Source organism: Terrapene carolina, unplaced genomic scaffold (genome assembly GCF_002925995.2).
Source record: "Terrapene carolina triunguis isolate 2854851 unplaced genomic scaffold, T_m_triunguis-2.0 Scaffold838, whole genome shotgun sequence".
NCBI lineage: Eukaryota > Metazoa > Chordata > Testudines > Emydidae > Terrapene > Terrapene triunguis.
In genome coordinates this window covers 5,891,344-5,918,971 of record NW_020665189.1, presented here as the reverse complement: position 1 = coordinate 5,918,971, position 27,628 = coordinate 5,891,344, and the positions used below count along the sequence as shown (strand labels likewise).

Sequence of the window (27,628 nt, the reverse complement as noted above, 5' to 3'; positions counted from 1 at the left end):
ATGGCTCGTGGCGGGGCCGGAGGCCAGCCCTGGTCAGACAGTTGCCAAGGGGACAATAGCTCTGTTGGAGAATAGCAATGTTTGGAGTTGAGGATTTGCCAAAGACTCACCAGTATTCGAACACTGGTTTTATTGCCTCATGATCCCCAGCAGATCAGACGCACCCAGTAGTCAGTTGTGTGTCCTGGTCGAAAAGCAGCTTCAAATAGATAGATTTGGGTGGCTGTCACAATGTGCATTTGAAACACACTTCGGTTCTTTCAGATATTTCAGAATGCCTGTTCCCAAGAGCTGACGGGGACCTGAGAAGGGCAGAGCCAAGAAGGTAGCTGATCCTTACGTCTGCCTGCATGATACACCTTAATGACGCTCAGCACTCATGAAGCACTTTACAGCAGCCCTGTCGGGTAGGTAACTGCTGTCCCTTACCTAGGCCATCAGCGGCAGTGGCAGGACTAGGACGACTCAGGAATTAATGACACAGAGTGCCCATTGGTGCTGCAGGCAGAGAAAGCCCTGCTCTCACGCTAACCCCTCACTCGGAGCTCACTGCTTCAGCCCTCTATCCAGAGTGAGCAAAGAGGGATTTTTGTGGAAATCAAGCTTTCTGGTTTTCCGATTGTCACCCAATCCATAAAGCTCTGCCCGCTGATGCCTAGAATGGCCCCTGAAAGTCTGCAATTGATCGGCTGTGGTTTTCAGAAGCTGCCACATGACAGATGGGCAGAGAAATGCCAGCTGGGACTGAAGGGTCTGAGCGGAAAGCCTGGGAACTGCATTGGAACTGCCACCATGGGGGCATCTGCTACATGCTCAGGGCAAAACTCAGCAGAAACACCAAGAGAGCTCCAAGAAAACATGTGCATGACCCTCTGCTCCTCCTAGCCCAGCCCCAGGGCCGTCCTTAGGATTTATGGGGCCCTACGCAGTATTATTAAACTGGTGCCCCTATGCTCCACTGAAGGCGGTCCCCAGCTGGCGCCACTGACCCCAGTGTGTTGAGGGGGCACAGCTACCACCCCTGCCCATGGACCCCCAGAACCATCCCCCGTTGCTGACACACACCGAGCTTCGTACACTGCAGTCACTGCGGCAGTGGCTCAAGGCAGGCTTCGCACCTTGGCCCTCCTGCAGCCCCTAGCCACTCCTGGCACACCATGAGCATTTTGACAGGAAGTACCAAGCAATAATTACAACAATAATACAAGTGTGTGTGTGTGTGTGTGTGTGTGTGTGTGTGTGTGCATGTGCGTGACAGAGTGTGTGTATGTGTGTGTGAGAGAGAGAGCCAGTGCGTGTGAGAGAGACAGAGAGACAGTGTGTGATGGTGTGTTGGGGGACTGTGTGACAGTGTGTGTTGGGGAGTGTGAGATTGTGTGTGTGTGAGACAATCTGTATTGGGGGACTGTGACTCATGAGAGGCAGAATGTATGTGGGTGTGAGAGCGACAGTGTGTGTGTGTGTGTGTGTGTGTGTGTGTGTTAGGGAAGTGTGAGAGACAGTGAGTGCACTGTCACCCACTTAGCATCCAGGTCCACTCTCCCTCCCCCCCGCAACCCTGGCTCGGCTCTGGCCCCAGCACTTGCCCCGCTACGCCTGCTCGCCCAGCACTCCTGCCGGGGAGTGGGGTCGAGGTGCGGGAGCTTACCCCATTCTGCCCAGCACTCCAGCTGGGGAGAGGGGGCTTACCCGCACCCAGACCCTGCTATCTGGCTGGAGCGCCAGGCGAGCAAAGCCCCCATACCCCAACCCCGCTCACCAGGTGCAGGCCTGGGCCCCAGGGGGCCTCTGACCAGCATGTCCATCGACCCCCGCAAGGCTGGCTGGAGAGGGTGGTGGGGAAGCGGCCCCAATTCCTCCTGCCCCCCGTCCCCTGCCACCTGTCATTAATCACCCACCTGAAGTCGGGGCCCACCCAAGTGTCCCGTCCTGGCTACACCACTGCTTGGTGGTGGAAATGGGAACACGGGCTCCGAGATGGAAGAGCTGAACGTTTCAAGGGCGGTAAAGAAGCACAAAAGAAGGGATTCATGCAGGCGTGAGATGGATCAGAACTCCGTGCCCAGATTCAGCTGCCCTGCGCGTTAGGGGTGTTTCGGTCCAGAGACCGAGGCCCATCTCTAAAGCAGAAGTGCAGAGTGAGGAAGAGATGAGGGAGAGGGCCCTGGTCTTAGCTCTTCACGGGGATTAATTCTCCCTGAAATCAGTGGGGCCTGCTGATCCTCTGCCCCTTTGCACAAGAGGGAAAGTGGGGGACAGTGGTGCACAAAAGTGTGCTCTCGGGGCAGATCCTACTCTGTCACCTTGCCTCCTGCTGTCCCCGTGTGGCTGGGCACAATAACGCTGAGGTTACTGCTTCAGTTTCCCCTCTCAGGCTTCTTAAAGGCTCCACCCCAAGTTCCCTTGGGTCCGATTTTACCCGCTCCTCAAGGCCACGCACCTAGTGCAAGGAGTCCTGGAAAGTCCATTTATCCCCAATGCCGTGCCCTTGGACCATTCTCTAGACACAGCCCAGCAACTTACCTCAGACCTCACCTCTGGCATCGTCTGCCTCACCTGGCCTGTCATTGAACAGCCAGCCCAGCAGGCTAGCCCCTCCGCCAGTCTCTGAGTCTGTGTCATCCTCCCAGCACTGACCCCTCCAATCACAGCCGGGCGCCTCTCATGCCACCCTGCCCTCTGAATCAGATCAACCTGGGACACACCTGGGCTGGACTCACTTCACTTACAGGGGCCAGTTGCCCTGTGACATGCCCTACTGCCCAAGGGAAAACAACTCTGCAGGGGGGCAGGGCATGGGGGGCTGGGAAGTCCACTACTGCACCCCTTTTTACTGCACAGGGCTAGTCACCTCCAAAGGGCTGCTCTGGGCCCTTAGGAGAGTGTGAATTCATAGCCCTTCACTCCCCTGTGTGCGCCCATCCTGGCTACTCGAGATGTGCACTGGACAGAGGATTGGAAGTAGATCAACAAGATCTCCCTTGGTCCAAGTGGTAGAGGCCTGTGCTTCTGGAGCCATAGGCCCAGGGCTCTAGGCCCAGTGATGGAAGGGGGTTATGAGGGAGAAGTGGGTGGGAGGATGTGTATAGCAGAAAACCAAACGACTGGGAATGGTTTGAGGCAGAAGCTCAGTGGTGAAGCCGGCACAGAGGGTAGCTCTATGGATAACACTGTTGGCCTTTTCCCAATAAAGCTCCTTGGTCAGTGTTAGAAGGTGACTCTCTGTATTCCTTTGCCGCTGTCACACAACATGGTGACCTGTGTGGGAGCCTCCCAAAAGCAAAGTTGGGGATGGGGTGGGGGGCGACAAGGCAATGACTAGGCTTTTCCATCTCTGCCTGAGACACTGTCATCCTGGAGGCTGAGGCTGGATTTCTGGAGCGGGTCGGTTCCTCACAGGGGAGACAGCAGGGAAAGCCGTGCCAGGAGACACTGTCCTCATCCATTTCATACACGGGGGTTGGATGGCTCCAGCCCGGCCACGGTTACACTCACCAGGTGCAGGACTCCTGCTGGAACTCACCCACCACCAGGTCAAAGGCCCCAGATCACAAACCGCTTCCTCCTCTGCACCCATGACCCTGTCACCGTCCCCTCAGCACTCTGGCTCCGTGCTCCTAACCCAGCAAACACAAAAGTGCCTTTGCTGTCAGTCTCTCATGCTGAGGTGTGCGCCATTGCCACGCCCAGAACAGCTGAAAGGGGCTGGATTGACATCCCAGAGAGTCCTATCCAGCTATATAAACTGGCCAGCAGCAATGGAGGGCAGGTTCCAGGGCCTGTTTGGGCCTTGGCCGATCTCCAGGACTGGTGATGTTACGCTGTTGAGATGTGGCCACTAGAAACCAAATTGAACCACCAGGTCAGTTCACAACAGCCACTGAACAAGCATGAGGGGTGCAATTGAGTCACTGGCTGCATAACCACTTCACAGGGTTGTTGGGGAAGCCCTGCATCCTCAGTAGCCTGCCTGGCTGGTTGTAGAGGAGCCAGGACGTCTCCCAAGCTCTGCAGGTCCTGGCTCCTGAGACCAAGAATCCCAGCCTCCTGCCTCCTCTTCAGCCCAGTGGGTGGGCTGCTGAGGCACCGAGACTCCTGTGGTTCCCAGGCCAGCTCAGTCCTAGTCATCAGCCTGGGGAACTAGCTGGCCCAGGAGTCTGGAAGCCGTGGGGTCCCCAACTCAGAAGGAATCTGCACAGCACCACAGACTTGGTAATCCCGGGGCTCCCCAACAGCACACCAGGTGAGTGCCGAGGAGTCAGGCAGTCGGCAGGAAACCTGCCCCTGTTCCGTCCTAAATCTAACCATTGCCACAAACATTTTCCATTTTCACCAATCAACAAATTCCAAAGCAAAATTTTTTTGTGGGAACTTTTCCGCCCAGCTCTGCTATCAACACTTCCCTGAGCCGCCCTGTTCCCTATGGAAACTTGTCATTACCTCGGTTTTATTATTATTATGAATAAATACAGCAAAAGAGGCAATACTGACCAATGTACAACCCGCCAAGTCCTGCAGCTCTTACTCAGGTTTTACTCTTTCCGTACTCAGACAGAACCCCCTGATGCTCAAGTGACTGAGCGAAGCCAAGAAGTGTTCATCACCTGCCCTTCTCATTGATTTCGAGGGGCTCTTTGCCTGGGTGTGGAATGAGTAAAACCTGAGTAAGGACGTCCAGAACCAACGCCAGGGGAATAGCACAGGAAGCATTGCAGACAGCTCTCTGACAATCATCAGCTCTGCTGAACTCAGGTGATCAGCCCTCACTGTACATTATTCCTAAGCGCGAGTCTCCCTGGAAAGCTCATAACAAGGCACAGGGAGAAGAAAGGGGGGTGAAAGGCAGAGGAGATCACAGAGATGCACTGGCAAGCTACTGACGCACATGCCACGATAGGAGCCTTTGCTGTGACACATGGCAGTGAGCTGGAGGCACTGATCTCTGGGCCTAGCACTTACCCAGGTGGGGAAAGATCAACCCAAACTGGAGTCAGAGGGGATCTGCAAATCAACCCAGGTAACTGGAGCTCAAGGGGGGAAGGGATTAAGGGGAGAGCCCCAGGTCTCCCTGGCCTCTTCCCCTCCCCTCACTCCTGGCAAGGCTCGGAGGCAGCTGGCTGCTGCTCCCTCCTCCTGCCTGGGGGCTCCATGCTGGCTGGGTCCCCGTCAGTGGGCTCTGATGCTTGCTGGGTTCTGCTCAACCTCAGTGCACGGTTGGGCGCTGCAGGACTGGCACCCCCTTGTTGGGGCTGAGGTGCCCCCTGGGCTGGGCTGCTCCCTTCGGGCTGGTTGGCTCCCTGGGTCTGAAGGGGGAAAGGAACGAAGCAGCGACATCTCCCCCAAACGGCCCAGCTGTAGCACCAGAGCGAGCTGCTGCTACCAGCAAAGGGTGCCAATCTCTGGTACAGCCCCATCCCGTTCCTTTCTGACACACGGGGATCGGCAGTAAAATGGTTAACGATGATGACACGGACATTGGCCTCATTAGGCTACAGAGTTGAGATGAATGTGGGGCTGTTCCCTGTCTCTGAGCCATCCTGCCAGGCTGCCTTCAAACTCAGGCAGACTGCAGCAGCCCCACTCGGGTCCTCTTTTGGGGGTTTTCTTCTTCTCCCCGTGAAGGTCTAGAGGCCGATTTCTAATCAACTTTCCAAGTGCGAGCCGAAGCGCAGTTGAGGGTAAACAGAGTTCACTCACTTCTCCATTGGGGCCCGTTAGGTTAGGTTAGCCACTTCTCTTTTACCGCTACAGCATGGAGAACCGGCTTGCTGAGCTGATGAGAGCCAGCTCAGTGACAGCCCTGCTGCTGCCCCCTGCCTCCATGGCTGAGTCCCCCATACGCCTCCAGGAGGAGCCTTCCTGACCTACCCCCAGCTTGGAGGGAGCCGTCTCTGCCCAGGCACCCCGAGAACAGTGATAAAAGGCAGGCAGCAGGGGCAGGTACAGATGTGGGGACTCATCAGCCCAGCAGGCTCTGGAATAGCCAGTGTCCAATTTGGGGGGGGGGAGCTGAGACGACCAGTTGTGAGCAGGAAGGTGGAGCCACTTATGCCTCTTCATGGTGCCAGGCCTGTGCCCTGGGCCCATCCTTTTCTCCTTGAGCCTGCAGGGGTCTGTGGAGATTGCATGCTCAGCCCTTGACAGGGAGGAGGAGTGGCAGCACCCATGGATTCACTCTCCAGTTGACACCTGCCACAGTTCAGGTCAACTGCACCCATATTCCCTGTCTATGGTCCAGCAAGGGCACCCATTCTTAGCTCTCCAGCTTCCCAGCTGTCACCTCTCTTGGGCAGAGACCCATATCTCTTTCCCTCCTCACTGGGGTATTTCCAGGCTGCACAGTTCCCTGCCTACACTGTGAATCCCCCAAAAGGCAGGTGCGTCAGCAGGACTACTTTGCTTCTCATCAGAGACTGGAAACAGTGTAATTGCTCCAGTTAAGATACCACTCAGCTCTTTCTAAGCAAGCACATTTATTCTTAACATAAAAGTGTTACAGAGAAAACATATTAAAAACAATAACAATGTACATGCATGCTAATAAGTTTACCAGAGATCACCCCCAACTCCAACAAAGGCTCTGGCAGCAGAATGGGAGGACCCAAGTAAGATGCTAGAAGTGGTGCAAAAACATTTTCAACCCACAAAAAGTGTCAGGTACCTTTTATATCTTGTTAATAAAAGTGTTGTCAAGAATCTGGCAAAACAATAGATCAGTATATTGCCAAACTGTGCAAAATAGCTGACTCACATGAGCATCAAATCTTAACAGAGTAACTAATTTCTGATAGATTAGTAATAAAGTGTGATGGTCTGTACCCTTATAGTCACCCTTTTTACAAGACTATGATACATTTTGTACAAAGTATGCCTTGTGAGTCATCATTTGAAAACCCATTATTTGCTGGTCATGATTGTCCTGGTAAAATATGTGTGGCAACATTGTAAGTAAAGTTGTTAAATTCTACTGAATAAGACATGTTCCAAGTCTGGGGAAACAGCTTCAAACCAGTCTGCTAGAGACAAAAGGCTAGCCAACACCTCAGCCAGTTGTCAATATAATCAAATGGTCTATCGCCTGGTTAAGTGATCATTCTTTGGCAGGAAGAAGGGAGTGAGTGAGAAATTTTCATCTTAGCTGTGGAACAGCTGGAGGTTCCCGGGCAGACTTCCTGCCTCCTGAACCTCCGCTGGAGATAATTTTCAAAGAAGAAAATAACCATAAGAAGTGAGAACAGAGGACACAAATAACCTCTCCCTTCATCTCTACTCATGGCACTGACAACACTTGAAAGACAAAGGAAGCATCATTGGACTGGGGGAGATCCTGGCTGAAAGATTCAGCCAGTAAGACTGTTAGAACATGTGGTGAGAGAGACTTTTGCTTTGAATTCACTTAGCTTGTTAAGCTAGGTATTGGTTACAGAGAAATAAAAGATAAAACACAAACTAATTCTGACTTTCATGCCTCATTACTTGTCATCACTTACCATCTATCTTTCTGTGGTTAATAAACTTGTTTCATTGTTTTATCTAAACCCGTGTGTTTGGATTGAAGTGTTTGGGAGCTTCATTTGGAATAACAAGATTTGTGCATATCATTTTCTATTAATGAAATGATGGACTTTCTAGGAGCTTGTATTGTCTGGGAGGGTGCTGGGCAGTCCAAGACGCACATTTCTGGAGACAAGTCTGGGACTGGGAATTTGCTGGTGTCGCTCTGTAATGTAATTCATGGGTGGCTGGCTGGCTAGCTATAGCACTTGTACAGTATAGCTGGGGGTGATTTACATACTGGAGGCTGGGTGTGAGCAGACCAGGAGTGGTTGCTCTCACAGTGAAGCAGTGTAAAAGGCACCCCAGGCTGGAGACTTGAGGGAATACAGCTGTTCAACAGTCCAGATTGTGCCCTGGGTAATGTCACATAGGGTTGAAAGACGCAGCACCTTGAATGAGAAGGCTCAGAGCCCCACTAACTCTATTGTGAGCTATAGATGTGCGAAGCTAGTGAACAAACTCACATCCAAATGTAGAACATAAGTGGTGCAGACTCAGAGATAATTCACCAAGAGAATCAGAGGAAATTATAGAGTTCCTGGTACTCCACAGTTACCAGAGTGGACTAGGTTGTGTTATAGCAGGGAGCTTAATAAACATAGGAGCTTCCTGGTGAAGGAGTTCTGTAGCTTCTCAAAGCATGGTTCCTTGTGTTTATGCCCTCACATGACCAAGATTTTGCCCATATGAGACATTAATGTAATACAAAACAACAACATTGAATCGTAAAGCTCAGACTAACACCAGATGCAAAGACAAGGCAGCATCACACAAACAAGCAGGAAATTAAATGCAAAATAGACTGCGGGGGATCAATGAATATGCTACAAAGACTTCCTCAGCATTATGTATAAGAGGAAAGCAAAATTGCAGCCAAGCAATTAATTCAAACAGAAATTATTTTGGAGAAGTTCTGTGGCCACTGACGCATTCCTAGAATACCGGACATTCTGGTACTTCTGGGAACAGCATTGGCCCACCCTTGCTGGCATGACTCTGCCTCGGTTGGCGTGATCTCACACACATGGTGCGTGCAAGGTCATGCTGCATGGGGAATGCTATGTTGAAGAGTCACCTCAAATGCACCATGCGTGCGAGGTCACACAAGCGGGAGCAGGGTGGTGTGCTCTTCAAAATGGTGTCCACATCCAGTTTTATCTTAGTGTCAGACCAGGGACAACCCTTAGAAAAGCAGGACGGTCTGGCTTAAAACCGGATGAATGTCCTGCCTAGGGTAGGAGGTCTGACTAGATGATCACAGTGGTCCTTTGAAATCTATAAAAGTCAAATTAATTATATGATGACATGATTATAATACCACTGAGACAATGTAAATTACAACCAGAGCACCAAGGAAATGTATCCAGGCTGAAATTTCAGGGAACACAGAGGCCACTGTTTGCAGCTAAAACAAGTGAATTCATTAACCTAGTGACACTCAGCCTGGGACAAATGATTCATACAATAGATACACAAGCAAAACAAAACATATCCAGAGCAGACACGCCTGGTGGCATCCCTGCAGCAAAGCTGCTGAAAGATTACCGTCATGTTTTTGAAGGATGAGGATGTCTTCCAGGCAGGTTGCACCTGGAAACAGATAAAACAATTCAGCCAGTACAGCATCTGCCTCACCCAGGACCCATTTCATCAACAGAAAAAATAATGGGAACCATAAAGTAAATTGTAAAAGAAGGCATCATTGCTAAAGTCACAGAGGCCTGGATCCACAAAGGAACGTCAGTGCCTAAGGCCCAATTTTATGCTCCACAAAACGCCTGCTCAGCTGCCACCTAAACCTGCAGGCGCCTTAACTCGCTTGGTAATTTAATTTCTGCTGTAAAAGTTCCCTAGAAGATTAGGTTTCTATCTGTGGGTAGGTGCACTTCTGCCTCCCTCTAGGACTGGAGGCTGCTTGCTGGTAATGGGCAGGGACATAGTTTTATCTGGATCAATAGCCAGACCAATGTGCACTGCGTCTTGCATGACCAGCTCAGCCGTCGGGGTGGTGAGTCACCAGACTAAGCCAACAAGACCATGTCATCAGCCTAGTCAAGGTCTTGAACCAAAATGGTGTTCAGCTAAATACCACCCACTGCTGCCTCCTCAAGCTTTTCTATCAACCAATCAATGCTGATATTGAATAATGAGGGTGACAGAACACAGCCTTGCCGAACAACCAGGCTGAGTGTCTGCCATTAACTCAAAGGGAGCTTTCCGGTCTATTATAGAGCTCTTCTCGCAGTGATGCTCTCTTCCCAAGGATGCTAAGTTGCCTCATCAGATCCCCAAAACTTACCTGATGCACTGACTCAAAGGCCTGATGGACGTCTATAAAAAGTGTTGCACTCGGCTTATTAAATTCAGCCATCGTCCCAAGATAAAGATCTGGTTGTCAGTACAGTGATTAGGTCTAAAGCTGCAATGAGGATCTGGTCTTTGCCATGAAGTACATCACCCAGTGCTAATGTCTCGAATCAGTGAAGACTTTCCCTGGGACCGACAACAGTGTAATACCTCTGTAGCTACTACATACAACCTTATTGCTCTTTTTGAACAGAGGCAGAATAACCCTTTTCCAGCCATTGGAATGATATCAGTGCACCAGATGGTCTGGAAGAACCTATGCAGCCACAGTCCAACAATGCTCTGACCTTTCTTCAGCAACTTAGGTGTGATGTTACAAACCCCTGATGACTTCCCAGACTTCAACTTATGGACTGAGATCCAGATCTCTTCTTGGTTGAAAGAAGGTGGCTTTATCGGAACTTCCTCCCCCCTTCAACTGGAAGAGGGACTTTAGGTGGTGGACAGCTGAGGAGCATCTTGAAATTATTGTCCCATCAATGCAACTGACTTTGCAAATTCTGGCTGATCCGTATTCTTTACTGGACAAGCTGATGTCACCTTCCCTCGCAAACACTGCAAAGTTGAATAAAACTGCAGAGATTGTGGCTGGCAACTGCCTATTCTAAACTGGCTGCTTCAGTCAACCACCAGGATTCCTTCTCCCTCTTACACAATGACCTGACAATGTTCCACAGTCAAACCCATTCAACCTTTGCTCTTGTCCTCGACAAACAGGGTTGGTATGTCCACTTCACAAGGGTCTTTATACTGAAGCCAACCACCTGTGACAATCTGGTCAATTTTCCTTGTGACTGAAATGACCAAGAGTTTCTCTGCCACAAAGGTGAAAATGACCAATGAATCCTTGCAAAAGGGCCAATCCAGCATCTTACATGATGATAGCAGCTGTAAAATTGGTGCCTGGAATGGTCTAACATTGTCTGAAACAGCTAAAGCCGCCCTCCTTTTCATGCAGCTCACTATCAGATGCCTACAACAGAAGAAATATTACATGGCAAAAATATTCTCACTACTTGATAGCAAAGATAGGCATTGGTCAGTGCTGTTGGATAAGGGAAGCAGCTACCTCACCCTATTTTGGACACTGCCAGGTAGACACAGATGGCTGAAAATGCCATTTGGGATCAAACTTGCAGTAGAAGAGTATTCATGGTGCCAACAAGACATCTAGCAGGATTCTCAGCGATCAGGCTCCTAACTAATGACATTCTGGTATGGAGACAGCACGGCTGTTACCAGCTTTGCCCATTACTTTGGGGTATGCTCATTTATTAGGGTTACTCTTCTGGAGGGTGAGGGGGGTTCTGTACTTCTATCAATGTACTACTTGTGTCACTTGTGTTCTCATACAGAGCTCTAATTCTCCCTGCTGCAAGTTCCCTCCCAATGGAGCTATCCTGCAGGACCTAGGTTCCCCAGGGCTGGGTTCTTCCAGCCCCAGAATCAGATGAACACACACACACACATTAACAGAGTGAATCTGAGAGGACCGGGTTAATCAGCACTCCCAAGCTGACCTCTTATATGTCCCTGGACTCAGCAGGCTGAGTCGAACAGCACCTCCAAGCTGTAACCCTCAAATGCCCTGGGCATCGCATCAGAATAGAGTATGCCTGAGCAGGCTGGGTTGAGCAGCACTTTCAATCTGCCACCCTCATATGTCCCTGGTTCAGCACGTCCCTATCCCCACTTTCACGTTACAATTGTTCTGGTAGTAACCCACTTGATGAGCAAACCCCACAGGATTTTTGGGTGCTGCAGGGATCTTATAGCTTAGGTAAAAGGAGCTGCAGAGCGAATGGGGAAACCAAAAAAACCACCCATGAGGGGGAGAGAGAGAGAAGCAACTAGCTTAATCATGAAAGTTATTCATGCCATATATAAGCAAATAAAAAACAATTTGTTTCCTCTATGCTTAAGGAAACTTTTTAATTTTAAGGGCTTGTCTACACTACCGCGGTAGTTCGACGGCTGGCAATCGAACTTCCGGGTTCGATTTATCGCGTCTGGTGTGGACGCGATAATTCGAACCAGGAAGTGCTCGCCGTCGACTGCGGTACTCCACCTCAGCGAGAGGAGTACCGCGGAGTCGACGGGGGAGCCTGCCTGCCGTGTGTGGACCGCGTCTGAACCGCGGTAAATTCGAACTAAGGTATGTCGACTTCAGCTACGTTATTCACGTAGCTGAAGTTGCGTACCTTAGATCGAATTGGGGTGTTAGTGTAGACCTGGCCTAAGAATAACTGAAATGTACTAACATGAAGAAATTGAACTGTGCACCATGATTGGGTGGACCAGTATTAAATACTGTTACAGTAGGTGATAGCCTTAGAATGTTAACCCCCCTAGTCCTGTATTTCATAAGGTCGCTTTTCTTGCCTTTGTCCCCGCGAATCGAAGCACAGCATCAGAGAGATCCAGAGACTGGCCAATGGCATTTGCAAGGATAAAATAGTAAGCAATGTCCGTCTCTCATCGGCCATCGCCAATCCAAGATATGTTTTAACAAGCCTGAGCTTTGAAAAGCTGCGCTCACCAGCCACGACTGTGACCGGCAGTCTGAGCAGAATCCTCAAAGCTATCCTCACATGAGGAAAAGTGTCCTTCAGCTCTGCATCATGAATGAATTGGAGAACTTGGAGTGGAGAGTGCTTCTCATATGGCAAAATGTGATGGATGCTGTCCAAATCAACATAGAGGTCAGTGTCACTGAGGTCTGAACATTCCCCATGTGTCAGCATCCGGTGAAGATCCGTACAATTGTTCAAGAGTGTTTTCCTGTCTGCTGGCAGCTTACTAAGGTAATAGAAACGCTCCTCCCACCTCCCCGCCCCCGGTCTTTTCTTGGTGCTTCATTTATCTAAATCTTCCTTTGAGCAGTATCAAGGAGCAAGCAACTCCCTCTTGAATTTTAATTCCCAACTTCCCATCACCTCATCTCTGCCCTCGTAACCAAACTGTCTCTTCTTCTGATGAATACAAGTTTCCTTGCAGACAGGCTCAACTCCTATGGAATACCTGAAACAATTTACTTCCAACATTCTATTTTCCCTTTTTTCCACTAACAACAAAAACAGCACCCCAAGTCCGGCTCCTCCCAAGCCCGGCACCTCAGAGTCACCTGCCCCTAAATCCGACCCTCGCTGTGACAGATCCTGTCCACAACCTCATCTGTCTGCAAGAAAGAGCCAGGGAAGTAAATCTTAAATTGAATAAAAACAAGAGGAGACTACAGGTGACTGCAGTGCCATGCATGGGATACTTGCTGACCTCGCCAGGGCTACAACCTGACCCAATTCAGCAGATGCCCTCACTTAAAGATACTAAATCAGTCCAGAGACTATTAGGATTTCTCAACTGGCTAACAAATTTTTTCCCAAGCCTCTCAGATGTGTGCAACCCCCTGAGGCAACTACTGGACGAAGTTGCAGCGTGAAGATGGTTATGCATGATCCAGTTGCTGGTGTCCAGCTATCCTAACCTGACATTCTATAACGTGAACAAAGAGGCACTCTTACAATGGAACAAAGATACACCGAAACAGAAAAGGAATGCCTTGCATTAGAGTTCGTGTGTGAAGAGTTCAACCACTATGATCAAATGTGGGAAACCATCTGCATAGAACGTGCATATAAACCACTAGAGAGCATTTTTAAAAAGCTAGTGATGTCAAACATCTCTAGCGCATGCTTTCAAACAGCAATGCTACAACTTAGATGTACGATACAAGACAGGGACTGGGATGGACACAGCTGACTTCTTACCCACAGCAGCCTGGCTGCAGGAAAATATTGCAACTGAACAAGAATAAGAGACTCTTGCCCTGATAGAAAAGATCAACCAAGCCAGTTATGTGCCAGTTTCAAGGCAGAGTCTAGAACAGTGGTCCCCAAACTTTTTACCTCGTGCCCCCACTTACCCCTGTCCGTGCCACCCCCTCTCGGAGCCAGGGCCGGGAGTGGGGCCGCAGTTCCTGGAGCGGGGGGCACAGACAGAGGAAAGGAGGCCGAGACTGGAGCCACAGCTGGGGTCGGGCACAGAGTCCCAGGCGTGAGGCCGGCAGCCAGGACCCCAGCGCAGGGCCAGAAGTGGAGCTACAGGTGCGGGGCCAGTAGCCGGAACCCTGGGCTTGGGGCCGGGAGCGGAGCCCTGGATGTGGGACTGGCAGCCAAGACCCTGAGCATGGGGCTGGGAGCAGAGCCCCAGTCATGGGCCAGGAGAGGAATTCCAGGTGAGGGGCCTGGAGCCAGGACCCCACGTGCGGGGCCAGGAGTGGAGCCCTGGGCGCGGTGCTGGCAGACGGGCCCAAGAGCAGAGCTGGGTGGCTCCCTCCCCATCCCTTGTCAGGGCTGGGCCCGGCCTCAGCTGTGCCCCCCGCAGGGCTGGCTTTAGTAAGTGCAGGCCGATTCCTGGGGCTTGTACTTACTGGGCGGCGCTCCAAGTCTTTGGCGGCACTTCGGATTGCAGGGCTCCGGCCGGGGGAGGGGTCTGCGGGGCTTGCGGCGCTCCGGCCGGGGTAGCGGGGTTGCTGGGCTCCGTTCGGGGTAGCGGCTGGGGTAGCGAAGTTGCTGGGCTCCGGCCGGGCTAGCGGGGCCGTGGGGCCGCGGGGCTTGCCGCGCTCCGCTGGGGAAGCGGGTCGCACGGTTGCAGGGCTCCGACCGGGGTAGCAGGGCGCCAGGGCCGCGGGGTTGCAGGGCTCCGGCCGGGGTACCGGGGCCGCAGGACTTGCAGCGCTCGGGCCGGCGCTCCAGTCGGGGTAGCGGGGCCACGGGACTTGCCGCGCTCCGGCCCGGGGAGCGGGGCCGCGGGCTTGCCGCGCTCTGGCTGGGCGCGGGGCCGATTTGGGGGAATCAGCCTAAAGCCGGCCCTGCCCCCCCGAACACTCCTTGGTGCCCCGCTAGGGGGATGCCCCATAGATTGGGGACCTCTGGTCTAGAAAGAATCTGAGAAGGAAACAAGAGAAAGATTTTCAAGCGCTCACGTCCTTCATTTCTGTCAGGATGGCCTGACAGCAGGGGAGAGGTCCCACCTGCCTTTCAAGAATAGTGGAACTATTGAGACTAGCTGAACATACAGGATAGCATCATATGTACAGACGGCTGAATCAGAATAGCCAGATCACTGAGGACTGAAACTCTTTCAGGAACACATCGGAGCTATTCCAGAAGAGAAGCCTGTCTCCAGTAGCCAGAAATGCTGTAGACTGGGCAGATGTACCAAGGATCTCTGAGACCTGGTGAGCAGCTGGGATACACCTGGGGAAGACCATGCAGCAGAGAGGCAGTGAAAATCCACAGCCTCCCCAACGTATCTTGGAACAACGTAGGAACGGACCTTTTCACCACAAATGACCTCATTGCTGTAGACCACTATTCAGACTCCTGGGAAGTAGAAAAACTGTCAGACACTCCCGCAGCGACCATGACAGCCTGAGCAAGGTGTGGTATCCCAAACGGTGTCGTTTCAGACAACGGGACTCCAGTTCACTTGCAATGAGCAGTTTACCTGGGACGGGAAACTCAGTCAAATCACATCACCACTTTACCACAACCAGTCAAAGGCAATGCGGAATTTGGCAGTTAAAATTGTTTAGATTCTATTAAAGAAAACTGAAAAAAGCAGAGAAAATATATGGCAAGCCATTCCTCAGTGGAGAAACATGCCCACAGAAGGCCTTACTAGCTGCCTGGTGCAACACTTGCTATCAAGCTGAACACGTACCTTAGTGCCTATAACGCTAGCATTATTGCAGCCAGCAGAGGTGAACGGAGTGACAGACAAAAAGGAAGAGAGATGTGAAAAAGCCAAAGCCTGCTGTGACTGACAAGCTAAAGACATCCCATAACTACCACCAGGAGACCCTGTTGAGATCAAACTACTTCCTCAGGACAAATCCTGCACTTGGAAGCAAGCTACATGTGTCGAAGTTAAATAATAAAGCAGCGGATGAGCAGCTATTTCACCGAAACGTTAAATAGTTTCCTACTAGGTATCCAAGACAAGAATGTGGACGTGAATGAAATACGCACTATGCTGAGACTCGATCAGCAGGACAGGGAAGGAACACAGATGGATGAGTGACTGACTGATATCAGAACAGACTCTCAAAATACAACCGAACCAGCACATATGCCAATATCAAACCGCGCTCAAGGTATACACCCAACAATACTAAGGCGTGAAAGAACAACCTTCCCAAACCCAGGGGAAAATACCTTAGTTGCCAAGCAAGTTAAGAGTTAGTTTATGTAAAAACAAACAACAAGCTGACATTAGATCTATGATAATACATACCTTATGGGCATATGATATAATGTTAAGCATGTAGCAGCTTATGGAAATCATGGTTAATTTTGCTATCTCAAATAAATGTGACCAATGGGATGTTACTATCAATAGCTTCCCAATAGGGGGTGCTAGCATGATTATGTCTAGGAATGGAGAGAACTGGACTTTCAAGACGTGCTTGACGAGAGAGAACAGTACATGGGAAGGAAAGAAGGAAGCCTGAATGTTGCACTGTCTGCAGGGCCGTCCCTAGGATTTATGGGGCCCTACGCAGTATTATTAAACTGGTGCCCCTATGCCCGACGGCAGCCAGGGCTCGCAGCCTGGGGTGGGGAGGGACGTGGCAGCAAAGGATACTGAGCTGCCTGGCCCACCTCATGGCGGCAGAGAGTCACAGTTCCCTGCAGAGACCCCTGTACCCTCTCCCTCATGCAGAATGTGCGGCGCTGGGACATTCGGCTCTGTGAATACAGCCCCGGCCTAAGGACACTGCAGCGCGCGCTGGGTGTGCGGGAGCCGACCCGCTCTTACCTGCTGTCATGGGCGGTGGGTAAAGCTGCCGCTTGAGGAGGCTAGCTCCCTAGCCCACCTCTTCTGCGTGTGGACCCACCCATACTTCACCCCTGCTCTGGCCCAGGCCCCACCCCCACTCCCCCCAGGCCCCACCCTCTTCCCACTGTCTCCCTCCTCTCTTCCCTCCCCTTCCCTGCTAACCCCCTTCCAGCCAAATCCCTGAACCCAAATGAAGCAAATGACATTTGAAAAACAAAACAAAATGGAGCATGTTTTCCACCGCATGCCAGATGGTGAAGACTGGACATGCAGAAGGTACCTAATTAAAAGCACTAAACTTGGGAATAAAAAATGTCAGTCACAGGTTTTTTGATATACCCTGAAGTTTGTCAAAGATTTCTTTGCAAAAACTTTGTAGTAAGGGCAAGTCAGTTGTCCTGCTGAATACAACATTAAATATTATGGAAAACATGATGCAGCTCTTCTGTTTTACATTTTCTTAATCAGTATTTCTAAGCCTTCATAAAGTAAGCATTCCAGATCACTACATATTTAACTCACTGAAACAAAGACATTATTTTAAATTAATCAGTCACAGAGGTTTAGTGTGTTCATAACAATGTTCGTTGCTTTCAGAAAAAGGGAACACTAATTTACTTTGTGTGATCTCCATAACAATAGTCATGTTTATGAAATTTCACCAACTTTAAAAAATATGTTTCCAAAGATTTTAGGCATAACAAAGGATTTTATATTTTTCTAAGGTACAGATTTTGCTGGAGGGTTCTCTTAAAACTAATTAATCGAATAGTCAGAAGTAAAGAAAGGGAAACTCGTTTGTCCAGCTATCTGGAAGGAAAGGGGCTCTCTTCAACAGCGGGGTGAAGGGAGAGAGGGATGGACAGAAAGGACAGGAAGACTTTGGAAGCACATATTTTGTACTATAGCAATTAAAATTAAAATGTGTATTTTAGAGAAGGGTGGTCTTTTGAAGGATTTATTTAAAAGATATGTCTGAAGATCCAAGCATTTAAGGCTAAAGATGAATACTCAAATTGTGCATTTAAAAATCTATGCAAGGATTTTTTTAGAGATGTGATTTTATAATCTTCACCAACTCACTAATGAAATATTTTTAAAGAAAATTTTAAACTAAGGTCCTGTAGACTGACATGTTCTGACTAAATATTACAGTAATGCACAACTGTTTTTGTCAGTAAATTCAGAAACTGACAGTATATACCTGGGGGTTGGCAAATGCCTGTTAAATGGCTTCAGTACCACTCGAATGGCTCTTTAACAGTTTCAATGTTGTGCTAATAGGTCTGGCAGGCTGGAGGCTTCTTCACTTTTAAGTACTAGATCCCCTCAGGAGGAAGACTCACCAGGCTGCAGCAGCCAGCTGTGGTGGGAGCCTGCAGGAAGGGTCAGAACAGGGATAGGAAAAGGTGGAAGGGTGGACACTAAGGCCTGGTCCACACTAACCCCCCACTTCGAACTAAGATACGCAACTTCAGCTACGTGAATAACGTAGCTGAAGTCGAAGTACCTTAGTTCGAACTTACCGTGGGTCCAGACGCGGCAGGCAGGCTCCCCCGTCGACTCCGCGTACTCCTCTCGCGGAGCAGGAGTATCGGCGTCGACGGCAAGCACTTCCGGGATCGATCCCAGAAGATCGATTGCTTACCACCGGACCCGGAGGTAAGTATAGACGTACCCTAAGGCCTGGTCCACACTAACCCCCCACTTCGAACTAAGGTACGCAAATTCAGCTACGTTAATAACGTAGCTGAATTCGAAGTACCTTAGTTCGAACTTACCGCGGGTCCAGACGTGGCAGGCAGGCTCCCCTGTCGATGCCGCGTACTCCTGTCGCCGAGCTGGAGTACCGGCGTCGACGGCGAGCACTTCCGGGATCGATCCCAGAAGATCGATTGCTTACGGCCAGACCAGGAAGTAAGTGTAGACCTGCCCTAAGACCCAGGGGTGCCCCAAATTTTCAGGTGCTCTACACAGCCGTGTATGCTGCGTATGCCTAAGGACGGCCCTAACTGTCTTGGTCCTCTCTCTTTGTATGCTTGAAGAGGGAGTAACCTGCCAGTCCTACCCACAGGTTTCAGAAGCCATCGCTCCGCAGAGGCCCGGGTAGCTCCGAGTCACTGATCAGGATATTGGGCTCTGTTGAGAGGAAGGTGGTGGACTCGTGATTCCCCTCACACATGGTGTATTCCTCCAAGTGCTGCTGTCTGATGTGCTTTAGGATCTCCTTTGACAGGAAATGGCTGTCGCTGTCTCCCGACTCTGGAAAATAAAACAGAAAACAAACCCCACCGGCTTCAATGGGCTGGAATCCAAGGCAAGCTGAGTCTCCAGCAAGCAGAGTCTCCAAACCCTTCAGCAAGAAGAGGTACCATTGCTGCCCATGCATCTTACACCTACTCAGTGGGGCACTCTAGTGGCAGCCAGGCCACAGCTAGAGGTCCAGGAGCTTCGTACAATATGAGTTAACCTAAAATTCACAGGTTCAAGCCTTGCAGCTGCCAATGCAGCTAGGTGTCTGGCATTGGACTTGCTGATTGTTGGAAGAAAGGGTGAAATGTAAAGCTGCTGGATGCTCTTCCATCCAAACATTTTGGGGGGAGGGGAAAGAAAACGCCTTTTGACCAAAATGAAAAATTTCTCTCTCCCATGCTCCAAAAGGTGGAAACATTTCATTTATCAATGAATTTCAAAAAGAATTTTTTGAATTTTGTTGAGAATTTCCATTTTGGTAGGAACCCCTGCCCCCTCCCCCAGTTTTACATTTTTTCCCCAGTGGAAAACGGGGGAATACACATAAACAAGTGAGAGAAAGTAGGGGAAAAAAACCCATTCTCACACTTCTTAAACTTTTCCCACCCTTTCTCCAGTGGAGAAAAGTGAAAGAGTGAGAGTGAGTGGGTGTGTTTTCCCCCCACCAAAACAAAACTAAAAAAAACCGGAAAATTTTCACTCAGAATTTGAGCAAAATGAGAAATGTTCCTCTCCAAGTGTTTTTTCAGGAAGCCCTGCTGGGGTTTTGTCATCCAGTTCCAGCAAACTCAGGAGAAACAGGCAGAGGGCAAAACTGGCTAAATGGGGCTTTCCTACCCCACAGCATCAGAGTCACCTCTGAGGGATGGTGGCTGTGTTTTGGGATCCCCCTGTCTTAGAGCCGGGGGAGGGGCATCGGGGACCCCATTAATCAGGAGGCCTTGCACATGAAAGGTCCCCAGTGCACTGCAGAAACCTCCCCATGGCCCAAGGGGCTGTGGTGTGAGAGGACCCAGCCACCCATGCCACAGGAGCCCATGTGCATTAAAGGGCCCACGTGACCTATGATGGGGACCCTGAGCCACTCTTACCCAACACAGTGACACCAGAGAGCACCAATGAGATGATGGTATAATCCTGATACTAACTGCCATGCTGGGCGTGCGCCGGAGGCCGCAGTGAGCTCCTGTGCCTGAGGATCAGGGCGTGGAGAAAACCCCAGCACTTCTCCCCTTGTGCAGTCCCCCAACTCCTCACCCTCATACACAATGAGCCGGTAGCAGCCCGCGCATTCCTTGGAGCGCTGTAAGATCTCCCCCAAGGTCCTACAGAAGAGCTGGGCTTGCTCCAGGCGATCCTCCCGGCCAAAGGCGGCGCTTTCATCTTGGGACATAGCGTAGAGGGACTGCAGCGGGGGGGCGTACTCCACAATGCAGTAATTCAGCTAGAGGGACGGGAGAGGGAGAAACCTGGGCATTACCCCAGCAGTCCTGAGACCACGGCTAAGGCATCCCTCCCCAGGCGGCTGGCCCCCGGGAATCCCAGCGCTGCTGGCTGAACCCTTTGGTGCCCCCTCCTATGCACAACACAGCAGCTGCCAGAGCTCTGCCAAGCAGGGTCAGACCTAGGCTTTTGAGGGCCTTGTGTGCCCATGCAAGGACCACCCCAGCTCCCTCCCCACTGGACCCTGGTCCTGCTGCCTCTGGGCAGCCAAGAGACTCCCCACAGCTGCTTTCTCTGCCTGCTCACGAGCATGGGGGTGGGTCTGCCTCTATGCTGGGCAACCGGACTGGTGCAGTCAGCACTCTGCTGTCCAAGCGGGCAGGGGGACAAGGCACTTCAGTGTCTGCCACGGCCTGATAGTGCCAGAGACAAATGGGAACAGGGAGAGGGAATCAGGGACGGTGATCAAGCTGGCAGTGTGTATATTGGGGGATGGAGGGAGGCTGGAACAGGAAGGCCTTATCCTACTGCATAGGGGTATATGCCCAAGGCTGTTTTTGCTGCCAATACAACAGGGTCAGTGCTGCTCCTGGGTGTAGCTGGATTTAGTGCAGACAGGAGCTTTGCTGTGTAGAGGGTTTGCATACAGCTAAGTAAACTGGGATTTTCCTGCAGAGGTTTATGGCTGCAAGGAAAGGCCTTGTGTGAATCCCAGGGCTGTGCAAAGGCATGTGCTTCTCTTCATCCCAACTGCTGGATGCTGTTCTGAACTGGCCCTTTGGAGGCTCTACAGCCCTATCTTGGAGCCCCACCTTTACACTATTCATGTCTCCTGGCTAGAGATGGGCCCAAGCCAAAATCCAGCACCTGAATTTCTCAACCCTTGGGGGAATTTGGATCCACAGCTAAACTTTGTGTCCCAGGCCCGTCTCTGCTCACATCCATCCTTCCTGTGGCCCTTCAGCTAGAGAAGCGTGATGATAAATGTACCTTTTTGTCTTCACCCAAAATTGTATAGATGCTTTGTTTGTAGCTTCTCCATTTAGTGCCAGCACGGTCCAGTTGCAGAGCCGGGAGATCCTTCCAGTACTGGATGTGGCTGTCAGCCTTCTGCAGGTCATCGTATATCTCACAGCTCACTGGGAGAAGGATGTGCAATTTCCAGGTCTCCTTGCACTTCAGCAAATTGTTATTGGCTCTGTTGAACTCACTGATCAAGTCTTTAAGGCCTTAGAGGAAGAGAACATGGAGCAGAGACAAATGAAGTGAGGGTAGCAGCTTTCTGACTGGCTAATTGGCTCCCCCTTAACGTGTACAAAGGAGGAGTTTTATTACAAAGGATTTTGTATTCCCATACAAACAGGGAAACAACTACTTACGTGGCAGAATTAACTTTAAATACCCCACATAGTAAGACCAGGCTAGTCCATGTGATACGTTGCGGTTGTTCTTTTCACAGATTTCAGACATTTCCACTGCAGAGGGACTCTACAGATTGAAGGAAGAAATGCCATAACTAAACCATCTCACAAGCTAAGCGGGATTTCCTCCCACACCCACAGGTGACTGTGTCTCCTGCTGTCTCTCTGAATACACCTGAAAGGCAAGCAGCCATGCTTTCCCTTGCATGAGCCATACACTGCAGGTCTAGAGCTCCTCAAAGAGCTTTATAAACCCAACCCTACTCAACTCCCGCAGCATCCCCACAAGGCAGGTCAATCATCATCTTCCCTTAACAGATGAGGAAAGGGTGGTCCACCAGGGTTAAGTGTCTTACCACAAATCAAAGAGTAGGCCCGATTCTGATCACACACACATGTGTAACTTCCAGGTCTGCTATATACCACTATGAGGTCTAAGGCTTCAGTGGCACAGTTGGGAATACAGCCCAGAAATCCAGCCTGCAAATGCCACCTAAGGGTCTGATAATTTTAGTGTGGACCAGTGGCTGGAAGCCCATGCTGTCACACAGGTGTGGCAGCTAAGCCACGTGATCTATCATCTGCACAGTCTACCTCTACAACCCATGAAGTTACTGCATGCAAATTAGCTGTAGAATAAGGGTGGTGATTGGCTGAGTTACCTCTGATATCACCATGGCCTAGGACTCTTGGCATGGCATAAATACATGTCTTGCTGTTGCAGGGGTGAAGTCTGAGAAGTCAAAATGGCCTAGAATTTAAAACTTGGATGGTAATAGATAGTGAATCCCAGTGGCGATTGAACCTGGTGATATTCTAAACAAAAGAACTCTCAACCATGTTTGTAGCTGTGTCCATCACTTCACCCTGACTCATCAGAGAGTCTAAATTTCAGCGTGACACAGAGACTGGTGATAATCCCAGAATTTTATTATATAGATTAGGTGTTCAAACCCCTTGGGCATCCTAGATCCTCCTTTCACACCAAAATCCTCTCAGTTCAAAATTTCTGTAAGGGTCTCTATTTCTCACCATGGGCCAAACTCTGCTCTCAGTTCTAGTGGTGTCGTAGATTCCAAGGCCAGAAGGGACCATTGTGATCACTAATCTGACCTCCTGTATCGCACAGGCCAAAGAACTTCCCCAAAATAATTCCTAGAGCAGATCTTTTAGAAAGACATCCAATTTTGGTTTACAAATTGCCAGTGATGGAGAATCCACCATGACCTTTGGTAAATTGTTCCAATGGTTAATTACTCTCACCATTATAAATGTACGCTTTATTTCCAGTCTGAATTTGTCTAGCTTCAACCTCCAGCTATTGAATCTTCAATCTAACAGCGAAAACTATAAGAAGAACCCATTATTAAATATTTGTTCCCCATGTAGATACTTACAGAGTGTAAACAACTCACTACTTAATCTTCTCTTTGCTAAAATAACTAGATTGAGCTTTCTGGAGTCTATCATTGTAAGGCATGTTTTCTAGTCCTTGAATCTGGAATGTCAATTCAGAGTAACCCTAATGAAGTCATTAGAAATACCCTGGTTTTACACTGGCGTTATTGAGAGCAGAGGGCAGCTTTGTAAGCCTGCAGCACTCCCATTATTTAACCCTTTGGAGACAGCAGCTAAATATACTTCTCCTCCCAAGCATTCACTTGAGTGCCAGGTTTAAAAATGCCAACGTTCTAATGCCAGTAGGAGTTCTGCGGGTGCTGGGGATGGTACTGGAACCCTGGGGTGGTAGTGCTCATTAAAAGCTAGTTGAATTGAGTAGTTCGCTAGCTTCCCTGCCAAGATGGATGGTGGCATCAGGACGATGATATCAAATATTAATGGGGTTGCACTAATGAAAAGAATTTTGCTGCATCGTGGCTTCTAAAACAATTCAGCTGGAAGAAGAGCAGCATGTGCAGACAAGGCAGGGTTCATCAGCAAACATGGCGAGGTTCCATCTTAGAATCATGGAAATGCAGGGCTGGAAGGGACCTTGAGAGGGCATCAAGTCCAGCCCCCTGCGCTGAGGCAGGACCAAATAAACCTAGACCATCCCTGACAGGTGTTTGTCCAATTTGTTCTTAACAACCTCCAGTGATGGGCATTCCACAACCTTCCTTGAAAGCCTCTTCCAGGGCTTAACTACCTTTAGAGTCAGAAAGCTTTTCCTAATATCTAACCTGAATCTCCCTTGCAACAGATTAAACCTCCCAAGGGATCAGAGATGGGCCTGACCTAGCAGCTCAGCTCTCCACCCTTTTTGTGATGCAGGATCGTTCCCTGCAGCATAATCCTCAGTGCTTGCCCCAGTCCAGATTAAAGGACCAAGGAATGTCTTCCATAGATATCTCATCCTGAAGAAGCATCTCCTATTATTACTAGTGGGAATGCTTACTAGTGCTGGTGATTTTTACAGCCCAGACAGGATGCACAGCCCCAGCACAGCCCCCTGCCACGTGAGCTATCTTCATTCTCAGTTTTCCTTTGCTCAGCTTCATCCCACTTCTCCTAGTTCTTCCTGTAAGGCGACGAATGAAGCTAGACTGAGATGAACCGTGCTCCAATCCACTTCAGAGCGGGGGTCCCAATGAGTTCACAACATTTATTGAGAAACTGATTAGGTTCAGTTGTTGCAATTCCCATGTGCAGCTGCAATGAGACATCTCGGGATGGGTCACCACTTGTGGGGAATTCGGGACCTTAAAGCATGAGTCCATGATGTGAACTAGAGAACCCAGGCTCCTTAGCCAAAGGGTGTAGCTAGAGGACTCAAAATGTTATACGTGGCCTGTCCACTAGTGGAGGGCAGAGCGCCACATAGCCTGGGTTATGCAGGCCTGGCCTATGCCTGCCAGGATTGCTGGGGATTCTCTGGGGAGCAGAGGGGCGCATTGCCAGGCTGCTGGGGACTGGGGTGTCCTGCCCTTACCTGAAGCCCAAAGGCGAAGCTGAGGAGCTGGCAGAGGCAGACGAGGATGAGGTCGAGGAAGAGCTGCAGCCCAGTCTCGCCGAACAGGGCCATGTAGGCGCAGACGCTGACCAGCAGCAGGAGTGTGTGGCAGCGCAGACTCGGGCTCAGGCAGGCAACCACCACCCTCCACCAGCTACTGCGGTGTCTGAGGAAAAGGGAAACAAGGAGACAGGGCTGTCAATCTGCGCCCTGCAGATCGGCGTGCAGAGGGGTCTCCAGGCCCAGCACACCCCTGCCCTGAGAAGGAGAGACCCCCACTGCATTGATAAGAACGGCCATACTGGGTCAGACCAAAGTCCATCTAGCCCAGTATCCTGTCTTCCGACAGTGACAAATGCCAGGTGCTTCAGATGGAATGAACAGAAATGGTAATCATCAAGTGATCCATCCCCTGTCACCCATTCCCAGCTTCTGGCAAACAGAGGCTAGGGACACCATCCCTGCCCATCCTGGCTAATAGCCATTGATGGACCTATCCTCCATGAACTTATCTCTCTTTTTTTTTTAACCCTGTTATAGTCTTGGCCTTCACAACATCCTCTGGCAATGAGTTCCACAGGTTGACTGTGCATTGTGTGAAAAAATACTTCCTTTTGTTTGTTTTAAATCTGCTGCCTATTAATTTCATTTGGTGACCCCTAGTTCTTGTGTTCTGAGAAGGAGTAAATAACACTTCCTTATTTACTTTCTCCACACCAGTCATGATTTTATAGACCTCTATCATATCCCCCTTAGTTGTCTCTTTTACAAGCTGAAAAGTCCCAATCTTATTAATCACTCCTCCTACGGAAGCCGTTCCATACCCCTAATCATTTTTGTTACTCTTTTCTGAACCTTTTCAAATTCCAAATATATCTTTTTTGAGACGGGATGACGACATCTGCATGCAGTATACAAGATGTGGGCGTACCATGGATTTATATAGAGACAATATGATATTTTCTGTCATATTATCTATTCCTTTCTTAATGATTCCTATCATTCTGTTTGCGTTTTTGACTGCCACTGCACATTGAGTGGATGTTTTCAGAGAACTATCCACAATGATTCCAAGATCTCTTTCTTGAGTGGTAACAGCTAATTTAGATCCCATCATATTGTATGTATAGTTGGGAACATATTTTCCAACGTGCATTACTTTGCATTTATCAACATTGAATTTCATCTGCCATTTTGTTGTCCAGTCATCCAGTTTTCTGAGATCCTTTTGTAGCTCTTCGCAGTCTACCTGAGACTTAATTATCTTGAGTAATTTTGTATCATCTGCAAATTTTGCCACCTCACGGTTTACCCCTTGTTCCAGATCATTTATGAATATGTTGAATAGGATGGGCCCAGTATAGACCACTGGGGGACATCACTATTTACCTCTCTCCATTCTCTTCCCTTCCCAGCCCAGGGGGTCCCTATAAAAGACTGTCCACATGGGTGGGGACTCAGCCAGCAGGGAGTAGGTGGGCACACGCTGGGGAAGTAACAGCTACGGCAGTGCCCGCCGCCTCTCCAACCAGCACTGTAGAGCTTACTGGGGAACGCAATCCAGCCCCAGTGTGGAGTGCCATTGCTGGGGAGCCTTCTGCACTGGAGGCCCTGGGTTTTACCTCAGCCAGGGCAGGCCCAGGCAGCCTGGCTCCACTGGGGTGACATGGCACCCAGGGACATCTGAGATCTGGTGGGTTTGGACGTGAACCTGCACCAGAGACGAAGCAAACCCTGACCCCACATAGGACAACATGAGAGAACCCCCTCAGATGATGTCCTCCCATGTAGATTCCATGGGCTTTAATAGGTGTGTAGGACATAGGCATGGGACAGCCCTAAGTTGTGAGTTAATAGTCATGCATCTTCCTGCTTGGGCATTATGGGTAATAGGCAATTTGCAGAGTTGCTCCCAATAGTAAAGGCACAAGAGACTAGAGAGATGGAGAGAGAAGAGGGAGGGATTGAGTAGAGAAACCTGAGGGACATCAACAGACAGGAGAGTGGGGCAGATGGGAAACCACCACAGAGACCAGATTGCAAAGCCTATGCTTCTTTGGATTCCTTTACAGCTCCTGTATAGCTAGTAGGAACCATGCACTTATGTTCGCCCACCTCCCTCACAGGGATTAGTTCTCTTACTTTCTTTTCTGGCCCATTTACAAGTGCCAGCCTGAGAGTGCCTCTCAAGAGCAGAGAGCTGTAAATTCAGTCACCTGGATTGCACATGCCAAATCTCTTCCACGAAGTTGCAAACCCCTCTGAGCAGAGCTCCGATCTGCAGGGCCATGAAGTAGAAGGTGATGTTCTCTGCGGCATGGTTCCAGGACTGCTCCATGTGATACAGGGCAAAGACGCAGAGAACAATGAAGCCCCAGGTCGCGTAGTGAGCCCTTCCCCCCCGAGGTTTGGGGATGATCAGGGAAGTTTGGACGCTGGGTCTTTCCTTTTCATGAGACATCTGCAGCAAACAGACACACCCAGACATCTTAAACACTGATAAAAACAACAGCCCAGAGGACAGTCCCAGACATTTTTAAAAAGCAGCTAGGGATGAGGCAAAGGGACAGGCACAATAAGATCTTGGATTTCTAGAGTGTTGTGAAGAATCCCAAAGCACTTCATAAACCGACACAATTTATGCATTGACCACTGACATGAAGCCATCTCTGGGGTGGTTTAGCCCTGCATGTTGCAGGGCACTGCTCCGAAATGGCTCTTTCCAAGGGACCGTGGCGTGGGGGCATGTAAGCAGGCTGGTGAAGCAACAGGGGCATGGGCAATCAGGCTGAAC

The 27,628-nt window shown here is 50.0% G+C and overlaps 1 protein-coding gene across 1 annotated transcript; it reads right to left on the bottom strand.

Annotated features, from left to right (window-relative positions):
- Nucleotides 1–18,844: 18,844 nt before the first annotated feature.
- Nucleotides 18,845–27,295, bottom strand: TMEM173 (transmembrane protein 173). Its single transcript, XM_024193942.2, has 6 exons — nucleotides 27,051–27,295; nucleotides 24,814–25,000; nucleotides 21,843–21,951; nucleotides 21,454–21,692; nucleotides 20,278–20,464; nucleotides 18,845–19,029 (listed from the first exon to the last, which is right to left on the bottom strand). The coding sequence occupies exons 1-6, from the start codon at nucleotides 27,293–27,295 to the stop codon at nucleotides 18,845–18,847; spliced, it is 1,152 nt and encodes a 383-aa protein (XP_024049710.2).
- Nucleotides 27,296–27,628: the final 333 nt, after the last annotated feature.

Excerpts from the sequence above, each read along its gene's own strand:
- TMEM173 (XM_024193942.2), bottom strand. The coding sequence starts at position 27,295 with ATGTCTCATGAAAAGGAAAGACCCAGCGTCCAAACTTCCCTGATCATC. Across the intron at positions 25,001-27,050 it reads ATTTGGCATGTGCAATCCAG|ACACCGCAGTAGCTGGTGGA; the intron begins GTGACTGAATTT and ends CCTTTTCCTCAG. Across the intron at positions 20,465-21,453 it reads TTTTGGGTGAAGACAAAAAG|CTGAATTACTGCATTGTGGA; the intron begins GTACATTTATCA and ends CCGTCCCTCTAG.